The 15342-nt window shown below is 31.8% G+C and overlaps 1 protein-coding gene across 1 annotated transcript; it reads left to right on the plus strand.

The window, feature by feature from the left end:
- Positions 1-474: 474 nt before the first annotated feature.
- Positions 475-14427, plus strand: LOC148611489 (uncharacterized). The gene is made up of 2 exons (XM_088592086.1): positions 475-1143; positions 11632-14427. The coding sequence occupies exons 1-2, from the start codon at positions 630-632 to the stop codon at positions 11919-11921; spliced, it is 804 nt and encodes a 267-aa protein (XP_088448212.1). The 5' UTR covers positions 475-629; the 3' UTR covers positions 11922-14427.
- The last annotated feature ends 915 nt before the right edge of the window (positions 14428-15342 follow it).

Raw genomic sequence — 15342 nt, forward strand, 5'->3', positions numbered from 1 at the left:
ATATTTATTAGTTTTGCGAGTGTTAAAATAATATATGTTTGGAGTCCTTTTCCACTTTGTTTAATTGTCCATCAGATATAAGTAAAATGATATCCTTGAATATCCCCAGCCCTTTCTTACATAGAGGTGACTGTGTAATATAAACCAACGCAAGATAATTACAAGACAATGCGAAATTTAAATCATTCTAATATCTCATCTTTTTGTTTGAGCAAAGATCAATATATAGCATGCAAATATTTTAGATTTTACAAATAATATGATATAATATGAAAAAAAAATATTTGTGACGTTAATTTATATTATTTTCTTCTATTGAGACATTTTATATTACTTAAAGAAAATAAAATATTAATCTACTAACTAACGACCATTGTATTAAATACATAAAATCGTTTTTATTTTTCACTTGAATATTGTGAGGGTGTGATTCGGTCATCAGATCGACTTACTAATACGTCTTTTGTTATCCTCGTTTTGATTGGCTAATCGTACACTACTCTGATTTCTATGCAAATGATTTATTTTGGCCGACATCGAGTATGGACGAACACAAATCATAGGTTATTTTATTGTGTAAGGTCATGAAGTGAGTAAAATAAGAAAAATAAGTTGAAAATTGTGGAAAAATGAACTCCTATTATCCGGCATCGTTTTTCGCGCAGTATTCTTCTGACAATCCTCATATGTCACATAATGTGGGCTATAATTCGAACAATTTTGGATTTTTAGCATCTCGTTTTGCAGATCAGTTATCGGCATATCATAACAATAATTTTAATTCCGAACACCATCGTTTGACAAACGGATATTCTGCGTATCACCATGACTCTCATTCAAGACAAAATTCGTCAGGAAATTCGAGCGAACACGGAGGTAGACAGAATTTCCAACCTCCCCCAGCGCATCAATCCGAGGACAATTTAGTGTCAAGATCCTTTAGTAATTGTAGTACAGAGAATTGGAGTCCACCACCCCACGGAGCTCAGTCTGGATCGCCAGATTCTTTACATAACAGTACCAGTCCATACTCCAACAATGCTGATTCCAACTGCCCTCTCATGTTACAGAAAAATTTAAAATCCGATCAGAGTTCAGGGAGTGAACCGTCAACGCCCTTTTATCCCTGGATGGGAATTGTTGGTGAGTAAGCAAATTCAGTGTATAAATTATTAATTTTTTCTTTAATATTCAATTTTTACACTTTATAAATGTAACATTTCAAATAGTCTCAAGAAGACAGAATATAATTTTGATTAGGAGTCTATTTTCATTTGTTCATTTGAAATTTTTTGATGTTTTTGTATACATCATTTTAGTACAATAAACAAAAAAAAACAGAAACAAAAACAAAATTGTAATAAAATGTGTGTATTTTGGGGTTAAAATAATGCATAACACAATTTACAAAGTAAATAAACATTTTAAGCTTTATAGAAATACATTAATATTTTAGAGACTAAGTAAATTAAGCAGACAGAAACATTTATTTATTAAGATAGATAAATCAACTCATACTCATGCATTAAAAACCTATATATTCACTTTATATTTCTCTCTAAACATACAACAAGGTTAACTGCGTACTAACTTGGTAGTGTGGTATTTAGACATCACTCGGGGTCAAATAAGTAAAGAAATTCTAGTCTCCCTTAGCTTGTAGATTTAGTCCTCTTCGAAATGATGAACGGGTTGTAAAAGGAACATAAAGTCCGATTAAATCGCCAGATAATTCTAGAGATAGTTTCACGTTAAGCAGAATGAAAATGGCATTTTATTTATCTTTAATTACTTTCAATTATAGAAATTATGTCTAGTTTTATTGTAACTGAGGCGTTAGTATGATGGAATTGTGTATATTGAATGAATGTACAAATTGTAGCTTTTATGTTAGATGCTTAAATTTTCGTTTTGCTGATTTTATTTCCTAAAATTAGAATAAAACACATAAATTTTATTTCCCGGCAAAAATGTGTTATTTTTATGTGAGAAATTTTGAATGGCTTAAAGCAATATTGTTAATATTTATACGTATTTTATGTCTTATTATTACTATCTATAAAAAAAGTTGCTGTACATGATTTTTGTGAAAAATTCATGTGCGTTTTCAATACAAAACTAGTGCGAAATTATTGTTGTACATTTTAAAAAGCTTTAAAACTACGTACACTATTAAATCCCAATGGATTAAGATTACTACTTATAAGAAACAATAAAAAATCGGGGTATAGTGAAACAGAGAGGAAAATGTAATATGCAAGATATATATATATATTTTTTTTTTAAATAAAAACGGTTTTATTTCTCTCTGCCCTAGACATGCATAACAAAAACAAAAAGTTATTCTAAAATTATATCCTTTCATGTTTAAAACGTGACAATTTTTAAAAATGCAAGAGCACATAAAATTAAGGTAAAAAAAACATGAAAAATCAACACGTGTGAATGAAATATCATTTCTTTCCATTAAAATCTGATCAGGAATTCTGTAAATAATATTTGATAGATTATGCTCTGTAAAGATCTATTTTTCAAAATAAACCTCCATTGTTTTGTTGTGACATGTTAACAAACTGAATCAATTTAAAGTCATTTAGCAAATAAACATGTGAAATGCTGCGGAAAAAACGAATAGGTTACCACACTCGTATTAAAATGGCGACAGCCGATTGTCAAATTCTAGAGAAAATGGAGAAAGAATTAATGCGCGTTGATGTCGGTTTATCGAACACCTAATTATTTGTGACTTTTTCACAATTAAAACTTCTACTTCGATCAATATTTTCCTCGAGTTACGTCGTGCTGTGGGTGAAAAAACGTAAGCTAGCACGAAACAGCTTGTTAAAATCTACAAGAAAGATATTATTAGAAATTCTGGTCTGTGTTTAAGCTTAAAATATTCACGATGTGCTCTCAGTGACATGCATTTGTGTATTTTGATCATGTTTTTGTATGTGCTCTTGCATTAATTATTTAAGGCCTTTTAAGTCCTCTGTAAAATCAAAAACACCCTTTCAATTAAAGATGGAAGGATGGCGTCAACATAAATATTTGGTCGAATAAAATGCATAAGATTATTTTTTAACAAACACGCATGTAATGGACAAAAATCGGGCATATTAAAGCACCATTTATATCCACGGAAACAAAACTTTCATAATGTATTTTGGGGTTTTATGTAAGGCACATATATCCAGGTTTGTAATTTGTCCCGATAAAAGTGAAAAGCAAGGGATATGAAGTTGTCCAAAAATCCATTGAGTTTCTTCCTATTAATAACTGAAGGAATTTCTGCCTAGGCTTAACGTTTTATTCTTTGTTTTATCTAAAAAAAATAATTGGTTAATTCACACTTCTGATTACATCTATTAACGGGGCATGCATTTTTCAATGTATACTAAAGCACCTTCAAAATATTTTGTCAAATTCAATTTCAGACCAAAATAAACACAACTCTCATTTTCATAATTCAAACAAATTGACTACAAAATGTCTAAACATAAAAATGGAAATAGACAAAAAATCTGTGTTACAATTTCTTATGGATTAAAGAGTGCCTTAGTTGAACAAGATCCATTAAAGTGCCAAGATTGGGTATTATCAGATATAAATTTCACATGATATTAATTTAAACAAGATTTTATTTGAACAAAACCGTTAACAGATACGGAGATGGTTCCACGGGGGAAAATAAGACCATAAAAACTGAATATATTTTTTGTTAGGGGGAGATTTTTATGACAGACGTAAATTTGAACCTAATTAGATCAGCAGTTACAAATTTATGGATATTTTTTAATAAATTAAATTTATTTGATGGCTCCAACACGTCAATGTAAATTTAATGGCTGAAATAATTAAATTTTTACACTTTAGTGACCCAATCTTTCTATAAATAATACAAGAAAACGTTTGTGTAGTTTTCACAATTAAATAAATGTTTGAAACGCTTTTACGCTTGAAAATACACATTTGATAGCAATTAAGTAAATTGATTTTCTGCATGCTTCAAAGTAAAACATTTTTGAAATATTCATCTGTATTTCATATTTTTAAGATTGTTTCAGCTTGATATCAATCACAATGGTGTATGTGGTCCCCACTTATTAAAAAAAAAATAATTGAATATACAAGACAACATTTTATATAACTTGTTTTCCTATAAAGTGATGCAGGAACCCACAAGAATTTAATGTAAGTTTCACGTCTAAATACACAACTCATCCATTAATTATTATGTTAATTTCTACGTGGAATAAAATATTGTTTACCTCGAGAACACACCTGCGAAAAATATCATACTATAATTATAACCATTACATGCAAATGAAACTTCGAATTCACTCGACCGTGAAATATGTGTTCTTATATTTCTATGACTGATTTATACCTTCAACACTAGTTTGAATAACAACATTACTCTAAAGTCAATAATTTAATGAAAATTAAAACCTCGTTTTTGTCAGTAATATAACATTACAAAACCTATTTGAAGCGGATGAGTGCCCCCTTCTGGAGATATTGCATGATACAGAGAGGGAATTGTTGACTTGGAGGTTTTTGTACTTAATAGCACGCTGGGAGGAACAACAAACGTTTGTTTGCCCCATTAAGTAAAATATGTAAACACTGAATTGTACACACGAACACCCTGGTTAATTCTATACCATCTTACGGGGGTTAGTCTCCGAATGTAGGATTTCATGGTCGAACAAGATTATTGGCTGGTATTAGCTTTTTCCGGAGAAACTTAATCTTTAAATACAAGTTGTCGGTTGTTACGGTAAACTAAGCATTACTGGAATAGTATTCGAAATTCGATTTGAATTTCGAAAACATAGCATTGATATTCTATCTGGTAAAATGATACTTATTTCAATAAAAACGGATAATTGTAATACCCTTCGTTTGTATCGGGTTGGTGTCTTGTTTACGTGTTCGCACATCTAATTTGAATTTCAATGTGCAGTAAGCGAAAGAAGGGGTGTTGTTACTTGTATCCTTTCGAATGCACTATAGACAACATTTCAGAACATAATTAGGTTATAAAAACATTTTGGCAGTATTCCCCACTTTAAAGGACTTCAGATTGTATTTTGAAACTGCTGAAGGTATACATACAATTTGGTTTTAAAAGGCTTTTGAACAATTTTGTTTTGCTGCAGGCTTCGTACACAATAAACATCTATACCGGTACTTCATATGGTTCATGAAAAGCATCATTTGAAAAAAATTATGGTTGTGTCTCATTCTTCATAGTTGTAGAAAAAATACTGTACAAGATTTGCATACAGAGACCACTATGAAATACACAACTTTGTATATAACTAGCGAATTTGAAAAAAAAAGAAGCGCCAATGCAATAGTGGTACTATTTAATCCGAAAATGGCTTTTAAACTTATTAGGCGTCACCACATACCAGCAACGATTCCGGTAAAGAATCAAAAATATCCGGTTAGGTAATAAATGGGAGGCGAAACAAAATACCCACATTAATTCAGTATTCAATAATAGTTTATCAATAGAAGCTCACACTACCGCAGAAAATAAACAGAAATAATCTATTACAATGTTCCTATTGAAGGTGATACGATGTTTTATCGTAGCACAACCTGGCGAATCTATTGAATTTTTTGTTCAAATTTAAACGATCATGAACCTTTGAAGAAAATGACTGCGAAATCTTTCCGATAAAGTATTAGATTCCAATGGTCTTTTTCTAATCATGGTATCAAAGAGTAAACGTTAGAATACTTTGATATTTTCCAATTAGACTAAAATCGAAATGTTTATTCCCAAGATAAAAAGTTAAAATGAATGATTTAAGATCAGAGACAACCTGGGCATGGTTAATGGATGTAGAAAAAAGACAGTCTGTTTTGTCACGAAAAACCAATAATTTGGCACTGAAACGGTCTGTAAATGAAATCTTTATTTCTGGTGGGAAAAAAAAGTCGAAAAATACATACATAAATTTTAAAACTCAATTTCTATATACATTTACTAAACAGTGGCGGATCTAAAGGGTTCCATAAGTCAGAACTCGCCTTATACCGAAAAAAGGTTATTAATTTCGTGTAAAATTTTGGCAAGAATGAGGAATCATAGTTCAGTACCCCACTTTCTCCGGAATCCCTTCTTTTCAAATTATCTGTCATCGCCATTGCTACAGCGGTATTTCCAAAAATATTCTTCTTCTCGATAACCATTACGAATAAGTTTTAACGCATGCAAACAGTAAGGCATATGGTTGAAATTGCCCCATCAAATTATTCCAAAGGTGGGTTAGTTTTAATTTGGTTTTTTTTAGGCATCAATAAAGCAATTGTGTAACAATATATTGACTTATTCAAACCAGTTTTATAACTGCTACATATATAATTACTAGCATTAGTGAATGACGTTGATGTATTAATTTTTGAATCTATTGAATATTTCATTTTGGGTGACTTATTAGATAAACAAACAAGACCACAATGAGTTGGCTTGTAAGTAGAAGGGGGATAACTGCCCAAGTTTAAGCACATAGGCGACTACCGAAATTCCACAAAACAAATTAGTACAACTACTGGAGAGAACATTCTGAAATTTATCTTTGAGTTCGGTTTTAAATGATCTTATATCCTCATCATTCATAAAACAGCACAATTTAAATAGTACAAATTAATCAATAGGCGAGACAAGGGGAAATTGAATTGAAAATAACATTGTAAAAAACAAACAAGCAAGTACAAATGTCCGCATTCGGAGAAGAAAGACGGGTGAACGTCCTTACTCATCCAACTTACAAGTTCTTGGAGTTCGTAACCTAAGTCTTTACCAGGGGCCATTTGAAGAACATGCTTATTTATGGTAAATATGCTCTGAAAAATGTGCCAAAATTAGTTCCTTGGTATAATATGAATCTTTCTATACTATAGTTCTGTTATCGTAGAATACAGACAACGTCAGTCATTGGTCACTTATATTCCAGTATTGTTGTTACCAATCTTCTCTCTATGTTAGAGATACCTTTGAACACAGTATTGTGTCGTTTAAAACATTTTACTGGTAAAATTTTAATACGATAAAAATTTTATTATTCGATGATATATTCTGACCAGTTTTAATGTTACATAGACATCTAAACGTAGATTTTGTCTTCCATAGCATGCGTGTGATAATTGCTTTATATACTAGGAAGAAGCTAAACTCAAGAAAATTTACACTTATCTTAACCCCTACTTTGTTTTGTCTACAGTAATAATATTTACACTTGCATGTACGAAAATTCTAAATATTTCTTTGGACTCCCTTAATTGTAAGCTCAATTATGTTTCTATGTTGTAAGTTTTGACTACCTTTTAATGAAGGTTGCCAAATTAACATTGACTTGACTTGTATATCACTTACAATTTATTCTTCCTTATTTAGACTTATGTTTATAAAGTGTTTTTAACGGAAACAAGTTTCTTTTTTTTCTTTGGGGTTAATGAACGCCACACGAAAGACCCCCAGACAAAGAAAAAATGTCAAACTGACGGAACTAAACATAAAATTCAGCAATAATCGAAACAAACCAGTAACAATAACGTCTACCACGGCGACTGTGCAGTATAAATCATAGAAACACAGTCCGCCATCTTAAATCATGTCGAGAGTCAACCCCCAACAATCCTGCCGCACTTGGCGGGCAACCACAGGTATATAGAGAAGAAAACTCAGGATTATGACAGATTGTCACTAGTTGATTGATGACACCATCATTGATGTTCCATTTTGTACCGTTTTGTCATTACCTGTTTGTTTTTACATGTAGGTAAAGGAGTTTTTTTTTTTTGCTTGCTTTGTGCATGTTCCTTGTCGCCATTTTACTAGGAGTTGTTTGAAATATTAGCCAATTGTACAAGATCTAGAATGTTCAGCTCTTTGGCTCTTCACTCTACTTCGTGTAAATTCTTTTTTATTAGCCTAAACTCCAAATCCTTCTTATTTTTCTATTTTTTAAAACATTGGTTTGAAGTCAAAACTATAGTAATGAAAACTCTTCTACAAATCGCGGTAAAAAAAACCGCCTTACTCATTCCCTCATAATTTGAAAACAGTTACATTTTGTGTGCTTCACGTATGATGATTATATTTTGAGATCCTCTCATATGTTCGCTAAATTCTTCTGTTGTATGATGCTGTTATCTTAAACGTTCACTTCCAGCATGGGCCGGTTGGAAAAAGGGGATGCGGGCCTCCTTTTGTTCGAAAGGTTTGGTTAAATATATAAATAAAAACTGAAAATCACTGGAGCGCCTCTTTTTCGGAATTTTTGGATTTACCACTGTCTTGTTTGGCGCTGCAAATTTTACATTTCACTTTCACTTCAAACTAAACATGAACATGCATATGTATATATCATTCTGTACTGAAGAAAACTTCGTTCCAGTATTTACAAATGAAATAAATCGGTGAAGATATACCGAAGGATTAAATGAGAGCCAATTTAGAAACCTTGATGTATACGACTTTACTGTCTTGTACATGCAACTCGACACATTTGTTTTCAATCTTCTATACCGACATCGCCTTGGAGTTATAGGCTTGCACGTCAATTTTCCATTCTGTTCGCAACACTCCTGTTTTTTTTATTTTTCCCTTGTACATTGAATGCTTATGCGTTAAGTTGAGATGGATGAGCATTTTTAGATGCTCCCATAGCATCTAATTTCTAACCAATGCCCTTGTCCTGTAAAAAAAACTTCAGTAGATAGTATAAATTCGATCGATCACATTTACAATTTTCAAGGACGGGGCATCAGTCAACAGACATAGACATGTAATTTATGGAAATTAGACTGGAATCAATGGTGTAGCATGACATATGTGCAAACAATCTTTTTTCATTAATTAAAAAGTATTATTTCTTTTTGCCTCTACTAAAGGTATATATTGTTTCATTTCTCTGATGTCTTTTGGTACAATGGGATGGCAACGGCAATAACACACTAGTACTACATTAAATCATGGCGGACATAAATTAACCCTTCCCGTTGATATGAAATGCAACCAACATAATAATTTCTATATTCAGCTCGCAGTTATTACATGTATTCGCCTATTGATCTACGACAGTATATAGATTGTCATATGAATTATGACTTCATTTGCCTGAACTCCAATAACACGATAGCAATTATCGAAATTTTGTCGAGTAATATGTTGGCCGTTTGGTTTTGTAACTGTAGATGCTACCTTATTTTTTCATATTGTGTGTAGCTGTACCATCGCGTGCAGAGTTAGCTTACTTGTTCTCGGACTATTATGCCATTATAAGAACAGACGCTACCAATAGTCCCACGAGGAGTAGAATCAGACAAGGAACGGTATTGTTCAGAAAACAAAAATCATTGTTTTATGTTATTGCATTGGAGTCGTCTGAACAAAAGCAATTCCATTATTTTCATATTTCAACGATTTTATTTTATGTATTTGAAAAAGTGAAATGATGAGAGAAAATAATTTTAGGTAAAGTATAAACAAATGTTTTCGAAAAAATGGTAAAAACCTTCCATGATTTATTTTAATCCCATAAATGGCGCTTACTTGTCCTTCAACAAAACATCCTTGAACAATAAAAACTCATCATCAACGGGCATGGAAATGTATTGAAACTCGGAAATACTTGTAGACAACTAGTGTGGTCTTTAAGCAAAATTTATAGGATGTCTTTTAGACGACCAAATATAAATTGCATGCCCAGGAGCAAACACCTGTTTCTGAGCGTATAACATGCAAATAACTTGTTCATATGATAAATGTTATTGGTTATAATTGCCAAGGAATATTCTCCAGGAAATATTGAATTTTTTTGTTTCGCATAGTTATACACGTGTAGGTGGTCCATTCAACTAACATTATAACTATTCATTCCTTGCTCTGAATTTCCCTTGTCATACCTTTTCTAAATTTAAAATAATGTAAATTTGATATAAAACATGTCGAGGTAATTCGACAAGGTTCATTGATATCCACGTGAATAAATGCCGTTATGCAACTCATTTGCAAAACAAATTTAGAATTATATATTCAAATATATTTACCTTTTTTCATGTTCGACTAAAATGAAATATTACGTGTAAATATACATGCGTTTTTGCGGGTTGAATGCAGGTATTGCCCTACTATGCACCCAAATCTGAGCTCAAAATCAAATGACTTTCCAACTGTAAATTCTCAAACGTGACTGTCCAATTCTGTTGGCTGGAGATTGCATATTATTGTCGCCTGAATACTATGCATTGTAAAAAACATCAAGCGATAAGGGTTTTCAGTCTCTAGAGGTATTTCCCTAACAAGACTTTTCAATTATTCGCAACCTAACATACCAAATTCATTTGAAACACAATCAGTTGCAATTCAATCATGATCAAAAAACCTTTAAGAAATTTTCAGACTTAGGATAACTGTTAACAAATAGTAGTCTTTGTTTACCAATAGCTCTAAATAAAACATGAAATAAACACGTGTCCGGGATGATATTGAAAGACTCACTAAAACAAACACATCTGATACTTCCAGTTGACAAAATATGAGTCAATAGTTTCAATGTTGTAATCAAACGGACCGTTAAAAATCTTGAAAACAATACAAATTTAGAATGGACTGTCTTAAATATTGATGATGTTTAACGTAAAATTGATGATGTACCCCATTCACCTGAGTTAGTTTTGTATCACTGTCGTAGATTTGATCAATACAATGTAGAGAGAACAATGGATGACAATGTGTCATCTTTGCAACCGATGTTGCATCGAAAATTTTTAATTACAGACCTAAACCTTGTTGATATTATCAATTACGTGAAACATAAAATATCAATAAGACCTACATTAATGATTAAAATCTGAAATTAGACTATAATGGAATGGTTTTCATTCGTATTTTTATTTTCCTGTTCGAGATCCAGGCTTTCTCGTTCATTAACCAGCATCTGTAGCATTGTTTATTGCTTCATGTCGTTGACTCTATTTACCCATGACACAATTCCTTCTGAATCTAAGACGTTGTTACGAATTAACTTGGAAAGTAAGCAAAAGTGGACTGTTGATTTAACAACTGCTGATGGTTAATAAAATACAACATCGTTCCCATGACTTTTTAAAAGTCAAATATTCAAGTCAAAATTATAATGTATACAGAAGTAAAAGAGTTCTGTTTTTTAAGTGTCAGTCTCTGTAAGAATCAGGCAGTGGGTGAAACATGGTATGAGAAAACCACACTATTTTGAAAGTTTTAATTTGACTGCTTGCACCATCAAAATCAAGGATTAAAGACCAGATTTTCCACATCATGTTGGAAAATTGAGTTATAATTTCATTGAAATGCACTGAAAGTGAATATTTCAAGGGCATATAATTCTGTCAAAAACATAATTTTCTAACATTCTATTGAAAAAATTCTGAGAATGTCCAGTGATGCAGAGATCAAATGATGGTCTTTGCAAATAGGGAAAGCAAAACATCCTTGAGTGAATTGGTGGGGTTTTGACTTGCATGTTTCTGATTTTCCCATTTTGTCTTATTCTTACAAAAACTGATACTTAAGCATAAATGTGAGCTTTAAGCAACAAAGTAATACATGTTTTTTTCCCTTTTTTGTAGGTCCTAATTCTGCACACAGACGACGAGGCAGACAGACATACAGTAGATATCAAACACTAGAATTGGAGAAGGAATTTCAATTCAATCATTACCTCACACGTAAGCGCCGAATAGAAGTTGCCCATCATTTATGTTTAACTGAGAGACAAATTAAGATATGGTTTCAAAATCGACGAATGAAACTAAAGAAAGAGAGACAAGTTATCAAGGATTTGAACGATGCAACGCTGAGCAAAATTGACGATAAAGACGATGAAAAAAGTGAAGCCGGAAGTGACGATTCGCCATGATTTCGGAAGTGAAAATTTGTCATGATGGATGTTCATCGGAATGTATAACTGATTGATTTTAACGAGAAAGCATTACACATGACAGGCGATCAGTTTTGAACAGTACTAAAACGGGTTCATTTTTATCTTGCCTACTTTCCAAACTGTGTAAATGAGAGCAAATAGTTCGTATTTTTGTTTTGCCAAGCTGCGCATCGTACTTATAATTTTATTCGTTTATGGTCTACCTAAGACTTCAAAGGAAGATACTTTCGGCCATAGAAACGAAGTCTTTACCAAAGCATATTTTGAGCGAGGAAGTGTGAGTTATGGTTCGGTAGATATGCAGGTCATGATGTGGATCATAAAAGTGTCATCGCCAAGACTTTAGTTGCATCCTGCATTTTATGCTATCCTATTTTAAAGTCAGGAGTTAACGGTTTAGTGGGATGCAACGCCCCTTTGTATCACTTAAGCAGACACTATAACACGTTCCACCTGTCCGATGTATTGCGTTTTCCATTGAATTTCGGCACACAGCTATCTTTCTGACACATACAACTGTGCATTCAGTTAATTACGTGCAATCTTGTAGACTTCAAAGACAGATACCTATAGGTGCAATGCATTGTTTATTTCGCTACAAACGGTGCCATGAGTTTAATGCCAAATAATGACTCTTGAGATAAAATTAGTGCTTATCATTATTGTTAATATTTGTAAATGGTGCAATGTTTTCATCAGTGGCCATGTTGATTTTAGTTTGACAGTATCAAGAAGGTGAAAAAAAGTTCAGGGCAAACCAGTTAGTCTGTTGCCTTGTAGTATTGGTAAACAAATTTGTATCAATTATCTTTGTTTACAGACGCATACACAATAGAGTTATAAAATTTAGTAAATAGAATAATGCTTCTGTATTTCATTTTTAACCATGAGGGAGAAAAGTCCTGGAAACCTTAAGTAGTGAATATTGAAGGGACAATGCCCCCTATTTCTTACTTAAAAATATGGTGCCCTGACATATCCCGACACCTCTCTCTGTTTTGAATATACCTCTGGTTACTATTTGTACCCCCTCAGGATAATCAGTTATGGTCCTGTGTGCGATTCTCAGGACAATCCTAAATTTACCTGACCAAGCAATCGTGGATGACTACTGATTTTTAAATGTACGAATTCAAGTTCCCTTTTGAATTTGGCATTACAAATTTCAATAAACATATTAGATATTGGGCTTCATCGAAATAGTAACAATCGGCAGCTCAATCATCCTATAGTGTACAATGTTTATTTTAATCGTAAATACCCATTTTAATATTCTCAGAAAATCGATGCTGAAACTTGTTATCTAGCCAACTATGATGAATTCTGCTGTTATTGAGTCATTAAATATTTAAAAATGGCTATAAATAATTTTCCAATTATCAAAGACTACGTGTTTGTAATGTATGTGTTGCTGTATGTCTGTGTCTTATAGAAGAACAACACGTCTTCTAAATTCTCCAAAAGGGTAAATGTATGAATATTTTTATTATTTTTGTTGATTGTTACATTAATTCAAGGGTAAATATTAGAATAGAAATAAAATGATGAGAATTATATTGTACTATGATTTTATGATGACGAATAATGACACGTTAAAACGACTGTAAATGGTTTACTCCTTTTTCAAAATAAACAAAACAGTTTAAACTGAGGAAAAATGTGTTGAACATTTATATTTAAAGATAATAATACATGTGGTAGTAAAATTACTCTAATTCTTTCTTTAAATGGTTCATTTCCATGTACTGATCAACTTTAAAGGCTTGTGTCACCAATGTGTTATTCGAAATTAATCGAGCCTCTGGGGAGCTCGCGAGTTAAAATTAACATAAAGAGTACAACCTTCAATTGAGTTAAGTGTTGTGTTTTTACTGTTGTAAAATTTTCGGTAAAAATTTGTTATGTTTATCTGTAAACTTACGAACTGGAATAACGAGATTGTTGAGTTCAAGTATGATAAATTTTATATCTACTTATTTTACATTATCAGAAATAAAACATACTAGCCAAAAGATTTTCTTTTCAAATGGTTATTCATTTGAATATTGACTTTTGCATATTCTTTACAAAAATCTATGTCTGATCCTAAACATTTTTGAAGATAATTGCGTATTACATGTCTTGAAATTCAAATTTCATAAAAAAAAACAGATTTTTGTAGGAAACGAAACATAAGTTCGATTTTCATATTTTCAATATTTACGGTAATTTGATTTATCAACAAGCAATTGATACACATTTAAATGGTCCCATTATATTACCAAGCAATATTCATTAAGTATTAACATGTATTTTCCACATTCCCATGTCTTTAATTGAGCTAGTATGTTTTTATTTCTTTCCTGGTATTTACTGTTGAGGGTATTCGAGGACAGTGCTAGTGATCTGTCCATTGTGCATGGCTATATCAAGTGTAGTGGATATCTCTGTTCATGTTAAAACTAGCTGACATAAAGAAGAAAATAAATACAACCTGAAGCTATCTGCCTATTATTATTGATATGCAAGCAAGACACAGGGTATTTTTCCTACAACATTAGACTTATCAAAACAATTCATCATTGAACGGACGGCCAGCATTCAATGAAACAATTTTGCAATATTTCAGTAAAATAAAAAAAATCCTTTAATATAAAGTCAAAAACTCATGAATGAACTTGATCATAGGACAGTCAACTATGGTCGACACACGAAATCATTAACCAAAAAAACACATTGATAAAATGTTTTATTTGTGAGGTGATCAAGGAAAAGCATTAACGTTAAAATTTGTGGTAAAATATTGAATGTGGAGAAATAGATCATAAGACAAATTACCTAAAAATAAATATGAAAAAGCAAAGACTACATTGAGGAACAATTCAGTATTGAAAAGGGAGCATGGTGGACGTTATTGTGATTCACTTGGGTATCCGTTAATTTAAAAAGAAATATGAGTTCCTTAATTGAAAAAATGAATGAAATAAATAAAATCTTACATCTAGATGCTGTCAAAATAAAAATGAGTGAAATGTAGCATAACAGTGAGTAAAAGCCAAACAAGTACTAACTAGAAAGATAATACTTAACAAAACAGTAATAAGACCTGTAAGATAACAAACACAAATTTGTAAAATATCGTTCAAAAACCTAAAAAATGTAGAGTGGCAGTCACTATCAATGAGTAAAACTGTGCAGAATAAAATGTAGCAGAGACAATGACAAAAACTGTATCAATGATAAGTAATTTTGAGTATAGAGTGACAGAAAGTGTAAATAACATGTGGTCGCCAATCGATTAGTATGACAGAAAGAGTAAATAACAAGTGGTCGCCAGTCGATTAATATAACAGAAAGAGTAAATAACAAGTGGTCATCAGTCGATTAATATGACCGAAAAAATAAATAACAAGTGGAC

The sequence above is a fragment of the Perna viridis genome, chromosome 7, assembly GCF_037379345.1.
Source record: "Perna viridis isolate PV_CMFRI_1.1 ecotype Kerala chromosome 7, ASM3737934v1, whole genome shotgun sequence".
NCBI classification, from domain to species: domain Eukaryota; kingdom Metazoa; phylum Mollusca; class Bivalvia; order Mytilida; family Mytilidae; genus Perna; species Perna viridis.